Source organism: Lolium rigidum, chromosome 3, assembly GCF_022539505.1.
Source record: "Lolium rigidum isolate FL_2022 chromosome 3, APGP_CSIRO_Lrig_0.1, whole genome shotgun sequence".
Lineage (NCBI taxonomy): Eukaryota > Viridiplantae > Streptophyta > Magnoliopsida > Poales > Poaceae > Lolium > Lolium rigidum.
In genome coordinates, this window is record NC_061510.1 from 169916628 (window position 1) to 169936150 (window position 19523).

General features: G+C 45.1%; 2 protein-coding genes across 2 annotated transcripts; one reads left to right on the top strand and one right to left on the bottom strand.

Annotated features, from left to right (window-relative positions):
- The first annotated feature begins 11045 nt into the window (after nt 1–11045).
- LOC124703426 (formin-like protein 20) lies at nt 11046–14387 on the top strand. The gene is made up of 7 exons (XM_047235640.1): nt 11046–11065; nt 11097–11182; nt 11275–11490; nt 11599–11999; nt 12103–12324; nt 12420–12966; nt 13240–14387. The coding sequence occupies exons 1-7, from the start codon at nt 11046–11048 to the stop codon at nt 14385–14387; spliced, it is 2640 nt and encodes an 879-aa protein (XP_047091596.1).
- A 749-nt stretch (nt 14388–15136) lies between these two features.
- On the bottom strand, nt 15137–18066 carry LOC124698629 (transmembrane protein 230-like). The gene is made up of 3 exons (XM_047231108.1): nt 17943–18066; nt 16029–16297; nt 15137–15437 (listed from the first exon to the last, which is right to left on the bottom strand). The coding sequence occupies exons 2-3, from the start codon at nt 16285–16287 to the stop codon at nt 15358–15360; spliced, it is 339 nt and encodes a 112-aa protein (XP_047087064.1). The 5' UTR covers nt 16288–16297; nt 17943–18066; the 3' UTR covers nt 15137–15357.
- Nucleotides 18067–19523: the final 1457 nt, after the last annotated feature.

The following is a 19523-nucleotide window of genomic DNA, read 5'->3' on the forward strand; positions in this document are numbered from 1 at the left end:
GATCAATCTCGACGTTAAGTTTGGAACTCGAGAGAATTACAGAAGAGAGAAGCTGGAGTTCGAAGTCGTAGATTTTCCGTCACAGTATCATGCTCTACTGGGACGACCCGCCTATGCCGGATTTATGGCGGTGCCACATTATACATACCTGTTATGGTGGCTCCCTGGACCCAAGGGCCCAATTACGGTAAAAGGGAGCTTCGCTTTGGCAGATAAGTGCGACAAAGATTTCCACAGGATGTCAGAAACTTTCGGGATGCAGGCAGAATATATGGCGTCAAGGTTAACAACTGATTATGATGTGTTGCCTAACGGAGGAAGGCCACTTAAGGAGCAAACTTTCGACACCTCCAAGAACTCAAAGGAAGTGCAGATTCACCCGACGGATCCTAAGAACACGACAGCTATCGCAACAAACATGGATAGCGCATAGGAAAGCGCACCGTCGAGTTCCTCCGTGAGCGCTGGGAAATCTTCGCATGGTGTCCAGCTGACATGCCAGGAGTACCCAGGGAACTTGCCGAGCACCCCTTAATCTGGATCCAAGGGCTAGGCAAATTTGACGACCTTTGCGGCGTTTTTGGGAACCAAACCGCAAAGCTATGCTCTCAGAAATTAATCGACTTCGAGAAGCAAATTTCATCAAGGAGCTGCACACAGAGGCCACATGGGTCGCTAACCCAGTTCTAGTCTCGAAGAAAAACATTGATGTCCTTCGCATGTGCGTCGACTTCACGTGTCTCAATAAATATTGTCCAAAGGATCACTTTCCCCTCCCGAGGATCGATCAAATTATCGACTCCACAGCGGGATGAGAACGTATTTCCTTCCTGGACGCGTATTCTGGTTACAACCAGATCCGCCTAAAAGAAGAAGATGAGGTCAAAACAAGTTTTATAACCCCTTATGGCGTGTTCTTCTACAGAACAATGCTCTTCGGGTTGAAAAATGCGGGAGCTACTTATCAGAGGATGATGCAAAAGTGTCTCGCCACGCAGATTGGCAAGAACGTTCAAGTGTACATCAACGACATCGTCATAACAACAAAACAGGGGTTATCTTTGATTGATGATCTTAGAGAAACCTTCGACAACCTCGACAAGTTTCGCCTCAAGCTAAACCCGACGAAATGTTCCTTCGGTGTTCCTGCGGGAGAACTCCTCGGATACTTAGTATCGGCCAGAGGAATTGAGGCGAACCCTGAGAAAATTCAAGCCATCGTGACAATGAGGAAGCCCACGAAGCTCAAGGAGATACAACAGTCGACGGGACGTGTCGCAGCTTTGAGCAGGTTTGTCGCCAGGCTAGGAGAGAAAGCGCTGCCCTTCTACGCGCTCATCAAGCAAGGAGAGAAGTTCGAGTGGAACGAAGAAGCAGACAAAGCTTTTGAGCACCTGAAGCGTACAATCTCGACACCCCCAGTACTGGTGGCTCCGAAGGAAAAAAGAACCACTCATGTTATATATCACGGCCACACCTCAGGTAGTCAGCACAATCCTCGTGGTGGAAAGAGAAGAAGAAGGGAAAATTCATGGAGTCCAACGACCGGTTTACATCATCAGTGAAGTTTTATCGCCATCAAAACAACGTTACCCGTAGTATCAGAAGTTAGCATATGGAGTGTTTACGATAGCAAGAAAATTGCGACACTATTTTTCGGCACATCCGATAATAGTGGTCAACGAAGCGCCTCTATCAAACATCCTAAACAATCCAGAAGCTACAGGACGTGTCTCCCTTTGGGGAATAGAGCTTTCCCCTCGGGACATCACTTATGAAAAACGAAAAACAATAAAGTCGCAAATTCTACCAGATTTCGTCGCAGAGTAGATGGAGCTGCAAAACACGGGACCTCCGGATTTGTCGAGTACCTGGCATATGAACTTCGACGGATCCAAAAGAGTAGAAGGAGCTGGAGCAGGAGTAATACGTGTGTCACCCCAAGGCGACAAAATGAAATATATATTGCGGATGACATTCCCCAATGCAACAAAAAATGAGGCAGAATATGAAGCACTCATACATGGGATGAAGATGGCAAAGGCGTGTGGCGCGACTCGACTAAAAATCTTCGGCGACTCCCAATTGGTGGCTCAACAGGTGATGAACAAGTGTGATGCAGTCAACGATAGCATGATAGCATACAAGGAGGTATACAATGAACTCAGTAATGATGAAGCCGACGTTTTGGCAAATATCGGGTCACAGTGTTTTCCAATACCACCTGGTTTGTTTTGGGAGGAGATAAGCGAGAGATCAACTAAGGCGAAGAAAACACCGAATCAGCCGAAGAAAAAAGAGAAGTCTGAGAAAGACTCGGGGGCTCTAGCAGATTCAAAAGCAAACGCATCGGAAGATGAGGAGGAACCGCATGAAGTTATGACGATACAAGTTCCTTGGATGCAAGTTTATGTGGCATATATCATGAGGAAAGAGATACCCGAAGATCCGGTGGAGGCAAGACGAGTCATCCGACGATCTAAAGCCTTTACCGTGGTCAAGGGAGAGCTGTACAAATGAAGCATATCAGGAGTATTGCAAAGGTACATCACACCCGAGGAAGGAAGAGTTATATTGAAGGATGTACACGAGGGAATATGCGGCCACCATGCAAGCAGTCGAGCAATAGCAGCCAAAGTCTTCAGGGCAGGTTTTTATTGGTTAACAACAATAGAAGACGCAAAAGACATAGTGCGCACCTACGATGTGTGCCAAAGATTTGCGGCAAAACCTCATTCTCCGGCAGTAGAGTTGATGCCAATACCATTGGCTTGGCCCTTCGCATAATGGGGTCTCGACATGGTGGGGAAGCTACACAAGGCTTGGCCAGGAGGATACGTATATTTGCTCGTGGCTGTCGATAAGTTCACCAAGTGGATCGAAGTAGTACCAGTAACTTCGGCAGATGCAACATCGGTGGTGAGCTTCATCAAGGGCATAGTATTTCGATTTGGTGTCCCTAACAGCATAGTTATGGACAACGGCATCAATTTTACCTCCAAAGAATTCAAGGCATACTGTGCAGAGGTAGGCACAAAATTACACATCGCATCGGTGGCGCACACGCAAACCAATGGCCAAGTCGAAAAAGCGAACGGCATCATCTGCAACGGTATCAAGAAATGGCTATTAACACCATTGGAGAAAGCTCGACACACTTGGGCGGAAGAGTTGCCTAGCTTTCTATGGAGCATAAGGACAACACCCAACACAACGACGCAAGAAACTCCGTTCTTCTTGGTCCATTGAGCTGAGGCGGTACTCCCGATAGAAATAGAACATAATTCTCCAAGAGTGGCGGAGTATGATGAAGAAACCTCGAGAAAGGCGGCTGGAAGATGATGTCGACGCACTCGACGAAGCCGGGGACGAGGTGTTGTCGAGAGTCACCACGTACCAGCAGAACTCGAAAAATTACCATAGCCTACTTTTGCGACCGAGGTCCTTTCAAGTTGGCGACTTGGTTCTTCGGCTCACTCACGACAGCCATGAAAAATTTGAATCTCCTTGGATAGGACCATACATCGTCACTGAAGTGATTCCAGGAGGAGCATACAGATTGAAGGACAAGAACACAGGGAAGGAAGAACCAAACCCCTGGAACATGGCGCAGCTCCGACGTTTCTATGCGTAGTAGCCAAAATAGAGTTACATATGTAAACACACAATGTACTGAAAAGCTCGCGAGTTTTCAGACGCACTCTTTTCCTTTCAGGGCACCGAGTGGGGCTGAAAATTTTTAATGAGGCGGGCTCGTGATGCTGCAATATAGTAAAAATATTGGTGATATATATTTTTCCTCGTCAGGCTCGAGTACTCGAACCCAAAGAATTACACATATATATTCGGCTCTCACAAAATATAGCTCGAAACTATTTGCCTTGGTTTAAAAAACCTTGCGAGTAATAAACATAGATATGACCACCGAAACACTCGGGGCTAGAGGAAACAAAAAACGTACAAACTTGCTTTGACTATACATGAGTCTCGCAAATAATGTTTCCGGTACAAGTGACCCGAGTAACTTTACACTCGACCCAACATTGAGCATAATAGAAAGAAAAAACAAAACGAGTTATAGCAGATCATCTATCGTTACTCTTCCACCCTTCGCAGGAGCATCTGGAACATCCGCATAGTGATAATCATGGAAGAAAACAGCATCAACCCTCAGGAGTTCTTCAATCATCTTCTCGGCAACCGGCGTAACTGCATCGTTGAGCTTGTCGACGTTTCTTCTTCTCTTATTTAATTTGGCGTAGCAGACGTCGATAACCTTATCCAGATCCAGTTTTGAGTAGAAAATCTTCAACTAGATCAATGCAAACCTGGCGCCAGCCATCAGTTGGGTTTTCACAAAGTTATGGATCTGATTAACATTCTTGAACTTCTTCAGCAACTCAGGAAAAGTTTCGGGTTGAGGATTCCGAGGAAACATAGCGCTATACACCATGGCTAAGGTACTAGTGCAGAACTCAAGATATTCTCGGACCTGAGCAGCACGATCTTGGAATCGAACAATTCGTCGGGTGCGATCCTCGCTAGCCCAAAAATCACTGCCATTTGTCTGGCAAGCCGGAGAAGGACCTCAACCCGCGAGTCAACGCGTTGATCTTCAGCAACAGCATCAATAAAGGAACCTAGACCAAAAAAGAAAAGCAACATATGACAAAACATACGAGCATTGTCGAGGAAAAAGCAAGATGAAGCGCAACGTACCCGCCATATCTAGACTTGCGTCAGTCATCAGGTCAAGCATATAATTTTCTCGCGAGGTAGCTTGTAAAGCTTCGGCCAGCGCAATTTCCTTCAGTTCCAGAGCTTCCTGAGCTTGTCGGATAGAAGTTTTCTCGCGTTCGGAGGATTTGCGAGATTGGTCCATGGCAGTGATGGCTTGTTTTTTCATGGCTTGAAGTTGCTGTCGAAGTTTAGTCGGTTCTTGCTGAATCGAGTCAGCACACGAAGAAACGTCCAACAAAACATCGCCAGGTATCCGTTTAGAGTGAGACGCGGCAGGAGAAGCAGAGGACGGTCCAACGGCCTCAGAATAGTTATCAAATACGAACTGGAAGAAAGAATTGTCGACATCAATCATTCAGCAAAGGACACGTTTTTTATTAATAGTTCAGGTATTTACATAATGGGGGCCCCTTACAAAAGTTGACTCCTAACGAGTCGACAAAGATAGTCGCAAATCATAAGGATAGCGACAAATACAAAAGGAAAAAGAAAAGACAAAGGGATAGGTTGGTCTACTTGACCTCTGCCTTGGCAGTGCTAGCAGATGCAGCTGGTTTGTGCCCCAAGAAGGCGAGGATTTTCTTCGAGCGAGGCTTTGCAGCCTTCACCAAAGTCTTCCATTTCTCCTTGTTCATCCCCGGGGGCTGCCAGATTTCGCCCAGTCGACATCTTGGCGGCTATCGGCAACCAGAGCTATGGTTCCCTCGACTCCAACCTTCAAGTTTTCCTGCCGGTAAACCAAGGCAGGATCTTCTTCAGCTTGGAAGCGTTGCATAAGCTCAGAGAAAATCTCTGGTTGTGTTTGTTTAGGAAAGAAGTGAGGGAATAATCTCTTAAAAGCGGCACGAGCGCCGGAAATATTAGTACGCGCCGAGTCGCCGTGCAGCTCGAGGATTGAAAGAGTGTCGAGAAGACGATCCTCGGGACCCTCGTGCAAGGTAAAATCCTCACCCATCCTTCCTGCTGGAGCAAAGCAAAAGCTCATCAATATTCGAGAGAAGCAAGTAAGATAAAAACAAAGGCGGGCGAAGGAAAACACTTACTAACGAATCGCCGGTTCGGGTCTCCAAACGATCTATGATGGCATTCTCACGCGCGATCTGCTGAGAGATCTTGTCGCTCAGAGCAGTTTCAGCATTGTGGAGCCTTTGACGAAGATCTCCAACAACAGAAGCATCATGTTCAGCCTTCTCGCGAGCTTTTTCGCTCTGCTCAAGCTTAACGACCAACTCATCAGCGCGTTTCTCGGCTCGGTCGAGGTTCTCTGAAAAGAAGGTCAAAAGGCGAAAATCCTTTGTCAGATACAAAATATATTTGCCGAGAAAAATGGGTCACCCAGAATAAAGCGGGCATTACCTCTCAGATCTTCGGCTGCATTGTGAAACCCAATAAATTGGGTCCCAAGTTTGATGAGATGCTTCATCACAGGCTATAAAGAGCGTCAGTAAACAAGTTCAGAAGAGATCAAAATCGACAAACGATCAAAGATAGACTGGCAAAACAAAATAGCGAATCAAAAATAAAAAGACTTACATCGTCTAAAGAAGGAGTCGAGGAATTCCCCGCAACAATCGCATGGCTATCGCCAGCCCCAATCCTTGCTCTCTTTGGCGAGGGGGCTCGGGGGCTGGCTAGAGGAGTCGATGTTTCCATGTTTTGTTGAGGGGGAGGCAAAGATTCCTTGGCAGCACGGCGTTCTTCGAGAGAGAACCAAGGTGTGGGAGGTACTCGTTAGAGCCGTACCATGAACCTCGGGATCCTCTTTCTCTTCTTCCTCTTCGCCACTGTCAACACAGAAAAATGAGTATACCGATGAAAAAGAAGTTGGATAAAAAATAACAATAAAGAAGCTTACGAGCTCACGGAACCCGCGTCATCGTAAGGGTTGAAGGTATCCTCTTCTTCGGGTGACGTTTCTTCGTCAGCTAGGTCCATGGGCTTGGAGGTGCCGGAATCTTCGACTTCATCCCTTTTCCTCTTACTCCTTGGAGAAACGGCGGAAGGAGGAGAGCGGCCTGATTTGGAAGGATCCGATTCAGTTTTTTCGGAGGAAGCCGCGGATTTCGAGATCCTGCGACTTCACTCTCAAGACGAGAGGGTTCTTGCGAGTCGTCAGTGACAACAGCTCGCTCGTCCACCTCTCCACCTTCATGAAGGGGAGGAAGAGAAGATAGAACTTGGTGGTTCTACAAGATAAAAAAGCAAGATCAAGGTGAATATACAAAACAAATGAGAAAGTAGTCGAAAAATAAATGCACAACTCAAAGAAAAAGTTACTTACTTCGGGAAGGGCGTGGTTGCCACTATATGGCTCCACGCGGCAAGAGGTTGGAACATCGTGTTTCTTGCTTAACGAGGAAAAACATCGAAGGAGCTTCTCCAAGTCCTTCACAGAGAGATCTTTGGATAAGCGGTCAACGTTTTTCTCGCCAGCATACATCCAAAGGGGGTTTTTGCGAGCCTGCAGAGGCTGCACCCTAATCCTAAGGAAATAAGCAGTGATTTGAACACCCGACGGTTCTTCGATCACCGTGGGTGTTCTGGAGCTGGTGGATGCGCTTCATCAGAGCATCCGTAGCTGTTCTTTCTTCGGCAGTAGCCTCGGCGTCCCAGGATTGGCGCCTGAGAATTTTTGCGGTACCGTCAAAAGGAGCGATGTTGTACTCCTGGGACTTGTTGCATTCCTCCTGGACGTACAACCACCTTCTGCGCCACCTTGGACGGAGTCGGGGAATTTGACGTCGAAGTAGTCAACGTCGGGTCGGACGCAGATGACAACGCCACCCACATTATAGGAGACATTGCGGGAGCTGTTGCGCCGGAGATAGAAAATGCATTTCCACATGCCCCAATGAGGATGGGTCCCGAGGAAGCATTCGCACAGGGTGATAACAATCGAGATGTGGAGGATGGAGTTGGGGGTCAGCTGATGTAGCTGAATCCCGTAAACAAAGAGAAGTCCACGAAGAAACTCGTGGATGGGGGTGGAAAGGCCGTGAATGAGGTGATCGATGAAAGTTGCACGGTATCCAATCGGAGGACGCAGGCAGCTTTCGTCGCCAGGGAAGATCAGCGAGCCTTCCTTTTTGACCAGGCCAAGCTTCTTGAGGGTCTTCTGATCCTAGTTGGAGATTTTGGATCTCTCCCATCTAGAGATCTCCACGTTCTCTATCGGTGCGTTGGTGCCTGGAGCGGTGTGCCTCAGCAGTTTGGTGTGCGGCGGCATAGAACTGAGCTTTAGTGGAGAAGGAGGATGATTGCAAGCACGAGCGTGTGGAGCTTGAGGACGGCAATGGCAGAATTGGAGAGAGGAGAGAGATGAGCGGCGCAGCGAAGGGGGAGAATGAGGATGAAGGGGCAGTTTTATAGCGAGGAACTGACCCGTCGCACCGTTGGATGAAAGGGAAATGAATCTTACACCTTACGCGTGTCAACAAGGGTATAATCGTCTTTTCGACAAGAAGTTATTGGATAGAAGTTACTGCGCGCGTGCCGGTAATTGCGGAGGACGTGTGTCCCCCACTTGCGCAATGTGTCGACCGTGCAGAACTTTGGACCCACACTTCAGAGACTTGACAGGAGCCGTGGTTTTCAAGGAGGTGGTCGTGGCTATCGTCAGCAATGACATCATTCTGAAGAAAAATATCGAGTGTTTCTATCAAATATAGCGACGGGGAAAAGCGCCAGTGAGCTAACCAGAAAAACATAGAGAGCTTATGATCAAATACAAAAGCATTTGGTCATACGCTCGGGGGGTTACTCTTATCAGAAATATGGTTCATATTTCTGATAAGAGGGAGAGTCAGCAAAACAAAATATTGAGCGGATATAAAATAGAAAAAATTGAGCCTATAACCAAGTACAAGTACTTGGTTGTAGCCTCGGGGGCTACTCCCATCGGGAGCGCTGGTCGCGCACCCGATAAAAAAAAAGATGGGAAGTTGACAATATAGCGACAAGACAGCAAAAAGTTGAGCCTACAATCAAGTACAAGCACTTGGTTGTAGCCTCGGGGGCTACTCCCATCGGGAGCGCTGGTCGCGCACCCGATGAAATATAGGGAGTATCATTGTACATGTTCGAGTTAAAACATAACTCTTCATATACTCCCATCGGGAGGTCAAGATAGTAAGTCATTATATGACTCGAATAAATATGTCATTCAGCAGCCGGAAAAGTCACTCAACAATATATTCTCAAAGCGCGTTCGCCACGAAAAAATCTCTAAATGCCGTAATATTTTACGAAGGTAAGTCCCCTGGATCCGTCCTGTGTGGCATGGTATGGCACCTGAATGCGCTCTGCTACTTTTTTCCGTATCAACAGATGCAAAGAAAAATCCTAACGGACGCGTTAGGTACTCGATAAAATATGACTGGAATTCAGATCATGGTAAGACCTTAAGCGGCACATGTCGAATTACGCTAGTATACCGGGGTCGTGTCCAGGGACTTGCCGTTGAAGTAGGTTCTTGCGAGATTGCCACGAGAGCAGTTAACTGGTACCTGATCCGTCAGATGAACCAGCCCCATTTACCATTATCCCTGCACAAAATATAACTGTTCTATGGAAATTGTCTACTGACTCGAAGAAATTATGAGTTAATTGTAATAATGGAGATTTTACTCGATTCTACGATTCAAGCAAAATCTCGGGGGCTACTGACATAGGCATCCCTAATGGGCCTGCCGAAGAAGGTACCCGGAGTTTACTGAAGGCCCACGATCCGAAGATTACAAAGCCCGGAAGCCCAATAAAATGTCGATATGGAAGATAGAGATATATCAGGAATAGAGACTTGTAACTATACGGGACGAAATCAAATAGTCTCCCGATGTTTGTAACTTGTACATCACGAAACCCTCGGCTCCGCCTCCTATATAAAGGGGGAGTCGAGGGAGAAAGAAAGGATCGATTCATTGTCAACACAACCCTGATTTTTAGCAGTCGAGCACCTTTTCGGCTGAAACCTTCGAGATCTATTTGCCCTCTACTTTCCACGAAACCCTAGTCTACAACTTGTAGTTGTAGGCATTGACAAGTTAATACCTTGTAGGGGGTTATATGACCGAATACTTGAGAACCTAAGGCAATGGTTGGACATTTATGTCTTAATGAATACCTAGTTGGCACATGTAAATGGCTAATAGACTAATCATTAGGGGTGTGTTTGCTTACGTTTGTGGATGCACCTATTTTAGGCTCAATCTGATTAGAATAAAACATGCCAAAGTATTTACCATAGTGAACTACAAATCCTTATGCCATGAAGTCTATGTCATCCTTGGGAACACTTGTCTCATATAAAAACACACCCAAGCTTCTCCTCTTGTTGAAGAGAGGGTTGAGGTTTTTCTAAGAATAACATTAATTTACTTTACTACGATGTTCCTTTATGTGTTTTTACTTTCCCGAAACCATAAATCAGAAAATGCAAATCTCACATCTTGTATCGTTAATTGTTGAATTTACTAGCTAATACATTCAGCTTCTCGCGGGTTTTATAATCTTTTCTATTCAAAATGTACTACAATTGATCTCCTACACGTGTGCATTATCAAGATCTCTCCCCGGATATAAAAGGAGAGGTGTCCCAACAAAAAAAGAGGGTTGGATTCCAGTGATACCAGAGGGTTACGGAGAGAGTCTTCTCATCACAGCCCTTCGGGTCCCGGCAAGGCAACACCATTGTAATTCCTCAAGAACTACATCAATAAGATTAGGACTTGATGTGATGTGTGAGATTGTTCGGATTGCCTTGCCGCCCCACTCCGAATTTAAAAAGGTCTTTAACTTTGAAAATTTCACCAATCTGAGTCTAATATATATTCTCCGGAACCTATAAAGGTAACGGCCCGGACAATAACGCTACCGTATTAATTGTTGGGTCCGTATTTGTCGCGCATGTAGTTCCATAGAGCCCCATAGCTCGGCACTACCAGGTTGAGGGTAGCGCCCCAGGCCCAGGCGCTACTTTTTGAAATAGTTCACCCAATATTTTTTCTTTAAAAATAGTTTGGATCGATAAAGGGTTGTTTTTGTCGTTTTGGACAAACCAGCGCGTCAAAATCGTGGATAACCGCAGAAACGACCAGTTATCGTGATTGTCCACTCACATTACACACGTGGACACTATTTGGTGATAAAAAAAAAACATCACACACGCGGAGAAGAAACAGCTCAGAGCGCCCGCCCCGCGCTGCGCAGCATGAACTCGTCTCAGCGTCTTCCATCCCCGCACGTAGCTTTCCTCCCCCTTCCGATCGATAACCAATTAACCACAGGGATCTCAGTTGCCCATTTCCATGTCAACTCATCTCCCTTCTCTTCTCTTCTTCCTTTTCCCCTTGGCAGGTACATTCAGCCACCATGGCGCTCATGAGGAAGCTCTTCGCTCGGAAGGCCATGGATGGATTGTCGCCTGTCTCTGAGCGGGTCTTCGGTACGCACCCTCGTCGAACCGAGAACACACAAGAAAAACCTAGCTAGTGTCCCTCGGCTCATATGCCTCTTGTTTTCCCCCTCTCTTTGCAGTGTTCAACTCTTGCATGTCGACCGAAGCACTCGACGAGGACACGCACAAAGATTACCTGACCAGCACCATCATCCAGCTCAAGGGCTCCAACCCGTACGCCTCGCTCATGATCATCAACTTCGCCGCGGCACCGACCGGAACCGATGCCGTCCACTCCCTCCTCCGGCAGGGCACCACCGCCGTCGTCACCGACTACCCGTCCCGGTACGCCGGCTGCCCGCTGCTGTCCCTCCCGATGATACGCACGTTCCTCGGCTCGTGCGTGGACTGGCTCGTGTCCGGACACCAGCGCAATATCCTGCTCATGCACTGCGATGGCCGCAACGGCGCGGCGTGGCCCGCCCTCGCGTTCGCCATGGCTAGCCTACTGGTGTATATCGAGGAGGCCGCGCCGGAGCAGAGGACTCTGGATGCGGTGTACGGGAGAGCACCGGTGGAGATGCTCAGTACCGGCTCGCCGCTGGATCCGCGGCCGTCTCATCTGAGGTATCTGCAGTATGTGGCAAGGCTCAGGGACAAGGGCTCCCTGATTGGCATCGCCAAGCAGGAGCGCTTCGTCCTGGACTGCCTGATCTTCAGAGCTGTTCCGGATTTTGACGGCGGCGGTGGCTGTAGGCCGGTTGTTCGTGTCCACGGCGAGCCGCATCGGCCGCACACCGATGCGTCGCCCGAGGTTCTGTTTAGCACACCAAGGATCAAGCAACAATTCAAGCACTATAAGCAGGTGATGTCTAACAATGGTCTCAGGAATGATGGCTTGATATAATCTTCTACTTCGTCTCAGGAATATGAATGTCATGATATAATCCTTCCTGTCTCAATTACAGGCAGATAGCACAGTGATCAAGGCTGACATTGGCTGTGACATACAAGGTGATGTGGTCATCGAGTGCATCCATGTTGCTGATGAAAACCATGAGGATATAATGTTCAGGGTCATGTTCAACACTTGTTTTCTACGGTCTAACATGATGATTTTCACTCTGGACGACATTGATCTGCCATGGAATGGCAGCAAGGAGAAGTTTCAACAGGACTTTAAGATTGAGGTATATATATACTCTCAACCCTTGCTGCGCCCTTGAATCGATACTGTTTGTTTATTCCTGTCCCGTCTGATGAATATCTTGATTCCTTGTACTAGGTGTTCTTCTCAGAGGTGGAACTATCAGACATTGATGAGAGCCATGACGAGTGTGAACTTTCATCACTTGGAAATGAAGACGAGTTCTATGACTTTGACGAGATCTTGATCGACTCGGATTTTGATCTAAAGGATCATGAATGGCATGGCGAAACTTCACGACAAGGTTACAGTCAAGAGGCAGATCTCCACACAGAGGGGAGTGAAACCGGAGCTTCAGACAGTGCAAGCGGTAGTTCAGAAGAGAGAGGAAATGATGATGATGATATCGGGGCATCAGATAGCGCAAGTAATAGTTCCGAAGAGAAAGGAGGTATTAGCACTGATGATGAGGCTGGGCTGATCCATGGAGGGAATGTTACTAGACAAAGCAAAGATCCTAGATTAGGGGAAACAAGTTATCTACTGGAAGTTGGAAGCAGCAGTTCTATTCCACCAATTGTCCCCACAAGAAGTATGGATCAAGAGATGTCAACTAGTTGCCAAAATAACAAAAGTGCACAAGAAGGAGCAATCCCAGAAGGACTAATTCCCATGCAAGATGGCGGTAGTACAAGTAGTGTCAATGAAGTCAGCCAAAGTAAGGAAGCAGCATATGGAGCCCTTAACCCCCAGCCTATGAGAAAAACTAGGCAGAAACAAGCTGATGTATTGGAAGTTGGAAGCAGCAGTTCTATTCCGCCAATTGTCCCCACAAGTAATATGGATGAAGAGATGCCAATTAGTTCTCAAATTAACACAAGTGCACATGGAGCAGTCCCTGAAGGACAGATTCCCATGCAAGAAGGCGGCAATGAAGTCAGCCAAAGCAATGATGCAGCATATGGAGCCCTAAACCACCAGCCTATGGGAAAAACTAGGCAGAAACAAGCTGCCATTATCTCACCAGTTCCCATCATTAGAAAGAAAATCAGGAAAGATACTGGATCAGATGATAAGAATCCTGCAATATCAAATAGAGCAGCCTCACAAAAGGGGGCACTTGTTGCTACTTCTAGCTCCAGGGGCAGTACGCCTCAAGCAAAGACAACTTCATCTCCTCCCAAAGAATATGACATTGCTAACAGGTTGAAGCAAGGGGCAGCTCAAGCAAGACGAACATCTAACCTTTCTAAGGAACACTTGAAGCATAGTTCTCAACAACAAGCAAGGGGAGATCCAACGGCTCAAAAGAATTTTGCAAATGGCACTGCCACAAGGTCAGAGGTAAGACAAATAGTTTTCACCCGGCACACAACTCCATCTTTTGCACCGAGTCCTCTAGGCCGAGAGCTAAATCAACAAGACAGCAAAGGCAGCCATAGTCCATTGGATAAAAATAAGAAACCAGTTACTCGTCCCTCTGAGAACCCTATGACTGGGAAAACACAAAAACAAGAGGCAACAGTATCATCAGTCGTAGACACTCCTCGTCGAACAGCCGTTATGAAGAAATCCTTGTCGTTGCCAGTAATTTCAGAAACGGCAACTATTGCTTCCTCAGGAAAGATCAGGACTATGACTTCACTCCCTGGTGTCAACACATCTCGTCCTAGCTCCGGATTTCACATAGCTGCTTCTTCGTCGTCACCCCGAGCAAATAAACATGGCATATCACCGCCTTCATCTCCAGGAAGATCGCCACTGGCTGGTTCCAAAGCCCACAGAGCAGTGCCAGTTGCTCGGCCAGATATGCAGCAGGGCACATCAGCTCCAGTCAGGTTGCCTCGCCGTGCATCACTCAGCGAGTTATCCAAATCTCTATCAACCCCTAGAGCGAGCGATGGACACTCCCTATCACCAAAAACATCTAGAGTCATCCAGAACCATCCAGAACCATCCAGAGCCAGTGCCAGAAGTTTGTCCCCTCTATCGCCAAAATCAACAAGAACACATCCATCAACAAAGAGCACAGTTACCCATTCCAGCTCCAAAGACAATAACAGAACTGGAGCTGCACCAGCAAGGCCAACAAGATTAAGTTCTTGAGTTCTGCTCCAGAATGTATTTGTAATCAAAATGTCACATAGTACCTCAGTTCCCTAACAACAAACACTGAGCTGTTGAGCATGGAGACTGTTGGGGGGTGTTGATAACTGGAACAGCTTCATGGCTTGTGATTCCTCTGGTTAGCTCGTGATCTTGAATTGACTTGTTTGTTAGTTACAATGAACAATTGGTGCGTTTTAGCTCATGTACAGGAGTCAAATTTGTCAAGATATATCTGAGATGCATAAAAAACACAGGGCCGTAACTTGTGTTGTCCTGAGCCCCAAAAAACGACCAAAACTGATAGCATGTCTCATGCTCATTCTCACAATTAGGATTCCGTAGACAACCTTGGTGTTTAGTGTCACATATTCAGGATTAAGGATGAACTGCTTATTCTTTTAGTAGAATATGTATGCATATCAATCTTACATGGAAATTCTGTTGTACCGGACTAGCAGTATGGTCATTTGAAACCAAAAAATGCATCACATCTTTTGTCACAGACTAAAACGCTTAAGAATATTGGTGAGAGCATACTTACATACAATTCACGTATCAGCATTGAGAGGAACTACACAATGCTTGTGCAAGTGACAGAAAAAGCAGATAAGTATATAGTAACTACAGCAAGGAAAACAGAAGAAAACTCTTAAGAATATATGTGGTGATTAACATACCAGAACCATGAAACTAATAAATGAGGTAGCTAAGAAGCAGAAGTCTAAATAGCAACAAACAAAGACAAGAAAGTAGCTTTAGCTCTGCAGCAAATGTAAATTATTCTTGTCTTGCTTCCCTGATGAAGCAACACATTATGTGACACAGTAATCATAAGGTGAATTCATCTACATGTTAACTGTTTACAGTACTAACACTAAGTGCTCATCTGGTTCTCCACGAAGTTTCATGTTTTTGTCCTTGGTGTTCAATATCTTTACGGCCCAGTTGATGAGTTAAAATCGAAGGCTTAATAATCTGGAATGGATGCAAATGTGTACCCTGGTGCTTCTCTCCATGAATAGTAAGCAACTCGAGTCTCATAAAATCCTGCAGAATAATGTAAATATGTACATGTCAAAATTGCTTGCTCTTATGGAAAACAGAACAGTTCTACAAATGTTTTTCTGCAACCAAACAAAAGGACATAATTTTCCATGGACAATCTGTTAATTGAGATGCTAAAGAGCAAGAAAATATTTATTTTCCACGTAATAGTTATGATTGAGAAGAGTAAGGAAACTTCTGTTATCAGCATAATAATTGAGATGTGGACCTGCTTCATCTTACGTTATAAGTATACCTGTCAACTGCCTATCAAAACCCTTAACGGTAAGGGTATCTGTCAATTTCCTATCACCATAAACAGTGAATCTCAATGTAAGAGTGTACTACCAGTAAAGGTTACATATCAACAATGTATCTTATATTACATAACTTATTCCAAGTGATGGAAGTGGCCATTCTTTACAAGTGGCCATTGTTTTTATAGGAAGTGTACATAATGAGAAGGCACACGTTTGAAGGTAGCATGTCTAAATTTTCATGGAATAATTTGAGGAAGAAAATACTCATACTGGAATATGAAATAGTCACATATCAATCTCATTACGGTAACTGAAGGGATAGACATTAGCGTACCAGGAAGAAAGGCCAGGATACCCAGGAACAGTAAACCATACACCTGAGAGCTGTCACCTTCCATGTGACCTGTGGATATAAAATATGAAAGGAACAGAAGAGAGCTTCCTAGGAGGAGGAGGAACAATGCTAGGGCAATTGACTTCCAGGGGATCCTCCTCAAGGATTCTGGAGTGTATGTGAACCGACGATCAACATTGTCTTCATCCTTGTCCTCTGTGGGAAGAACAGAATAAGGAACGTTGCGTCTGGCCGTCATAATGCAGTATCTACAGTGGGAACACAAACGGTGAATACATGTAGACAATTTACCAAAGTAATAAACATAAGACGAAAGAGTATGATTGACTTTTAATATGAAATTTGAAATAAAAAAATGTGAAAGCACCACCAATGAATGAAGATAACTCAAAAGTACACTTTTCGGAATACAAATAACTGAAAGTACCTGTTTTGCCAATATAGGTTGCATTAAACATTTAAGCAGTCAAGATAATGACATTACATATGACATATTGATGGTGTCGGTTTAGAAAACTGAAGTTATCCAAATCGGAAGCCATCTAAAATATGTTACAGTACATTAATGCCAGGCAACGGACATTAAGCATTTCATGTGCAATCTTCCATGGGAACAGGCTCAAATCTCATCATATAACTAAGAAAACGTATATCAAGGTTTTTCAGTGAAGCTCATCAGGAGTTCGATACATGTAATTTGAAATTAGCAGCAAGAACAGGTAAAACACAATGAAAAAATAGTTACAGTAATAAATTTGGGTTTTTGTAACCTTATGCATCACAAGGCAGATTCCCGTAAATTTCAACATCTAAATGCATTTGCATTTACTCCAATTGTTCCTAATAGATTTTTCTTTGAGATCTCTTGCACACGATCTATATCAATAAACGAAATGTATTTTTTACATTTCAAAGTCAAGAAGACGCAGTTTGAACCACTAAGTTTTCTGCTCTATATTTTGCATAAGTTAAAAAAAGAAGTTATGATTTATGAAAGGATCACTCAAATACAAGCATACCATTTTCCTTTCCATATATGTAATCCACATACTCATAATGGTATCGTTGGTTGAATTAGAATGATTTGACTGCATCGATTCTAGGGGTTATGAGTGGACGAAGTATCATGGTTTCCGTTCACATAACCTCTTGTCTTATGAAAGCATGACATAATCATATGGTATGATGCATCATTATACAGATGTGGATGGTAAAAAACATGCTTAAAATTCACATCTCCATTTTAAGTTACCTAGCTGTGAGTATATATGTACCTATGTTCAGTAAGACCTCCACGCCATAATATTCCATGTGGTCTAGTGTATGGATTTTAAGTTACCTAGTGTTTGAATTTTAAGAATCATACAATGTTTTTTCTCTTCAGTACTACACAAAAGACTTGCACAGCCATTGCATTGATACAATCTGGAGGCGAAATTTTCCCAAACTTGACAGACATTTGTAGTTTCCCCTAGTTTGCAAGCATCTTTTTAAGTTGCCCTGGAAGTACATCAAAAGATGTCCTAGTTTATCATTTGTAACTTTACGACACAGGCCGACCTATTGGTCTATTGCAACAGAAATACATCAAAAGATGAAAACACAGCTCCGTTCCTGAGCCCGGCTGCCCTCTCCATGAAAAGAGTAGACACAGTTCTGTACTCTCTTTCTTTATCTCAAATACTCTCTCGCAAACAAATGTACCTCAAATCTTTTTCACGAGAATGATTTTGTGAGCTAATCAATTGGTACATCCATTTTTTAACAAAACAAATTGGGCTCTCAGATACAGAACGTAGGGTCAAAGATAATTCCACCATATCAAACCTAGGGTTTACTAAGAGAAGAATCTGGGGAGAAAAGTGAAAGGGAATGGAACGAAGGGAGCCTTACCTGGGCTGCTGCCGGCGCCCCGATGCCAGTAGTCCTACCCGACCAGGGGGGCGTCGAGGCGAGCGAACTGGATGGAGGGCGTTGGGATTGAGTGGGATCTTCCAGCGACAATCGACGATCGAAAGGGAGGATCGACCAACGGGATCGATCGATTCAAAGGAGGGCTAAGACTTTGCAGACTGCTACAGTATAGGGGAAAAGGAATTGTTGGGAATTTTTTTAGCTGTCGTTGGGATATTCGAAATATTTTATAATTTGACACATTTTTCACCGAACCTCTATCATTTTCTACATAGTCACCACACAATGAGTGGTGGTTACGTGGCAAATAATAGAGACGTAAAAAAAGTGGAAAATTATAAAATCTCTCGAACAATTCAAGGCGCACTACGAAGATCACCAGTTGGCCATTCTTCAGTCGAACATTTTACGAAGCAAATTTAGAGGAAAATGGGCCTTTGCAATTATAAGAAAAAAAGACATTTCTACCTAATAGGTTTATAAGTGAATGACCTGATTTTTGATCGAATCATCTGAAACGGACAGGAAGAACAAAATCCTCGCTCCATCCCGAAAATGATATAGCAAATTTGTCCAAATTCAAATGTATTGGGATTTCTATTTTCGTGCCCCTGGTTTGTTAGTTGTGCTCAGTTTTCCCCAGCCTCTTAAATTTTCCTCAGTTTTCTCCTCCCTCCCTCGTAGACGCTCGGACGGGAGGGTTGCCGTCAGGTCAGAGGCCTTACCGTTACCGTTAATCTGACGGGTGGGGCTGCACAGAGGGCAGTTCCTCTCTGACCGTCTCGTGCTGACGGGTAGCCATCCATCTATCGCTGACGTGTGGGTCGTTTTATTTCCTGATTGTATACGCGGTGCTGCCAATGACAAATGGGGCCGCTCTATAGGGCTGCCGCAGCCAATGACCAGTGGGGTCATCTATTTTTCAGGAAAAGACATATATAACCGCTCTGTAGGCTGCCGCAGCCAATGACCAGTGGGGTCGTCTATTTTTCAGGAAAAGACATATATTGCCGCTCTGTGGGGCTGCCGCAGCCAATGACCAGTGGAGTCTTCTATTTATTTAGAGAAAATCATATATTCCCGCTCTGTGGGGCCTCCGCAGCCAATGACCGCTGGGGTCATCTATTTATTTAGAGAATATCATATAGAGCCGCTCTGTGGGGCCGCCTCAGCCAATGGCAGGTGACTATTTTCATAGCTTAATCTAAAGTGAATCTTATGCTGAACATGGTGCTTCCCGACGGTGACCTAGCAGTGGCGGCGAGCATAGCCGTTCTGACCATGCCGATATCGGCATCGTTTGGAGGTTGTGGTGCTCGAATCATGGTGGAAATTGCGATATAATATTTTAAATGCATAATATATAGGAAAATAGCTAGATCTCTAAATCGATGCATATGAAGCTACATATATATTCTTGGTCATAATCCCCTTATCTAAAGGGGGTGGATGCATGGCTTCACGTTGTCGTCGCTTTCATCGTCAGTATCTTCGTCGTCCGAGTAGTAGTACTTCCTACACATTGTTCTGTCGAACACCTTCACTGTGAGCACATCATCG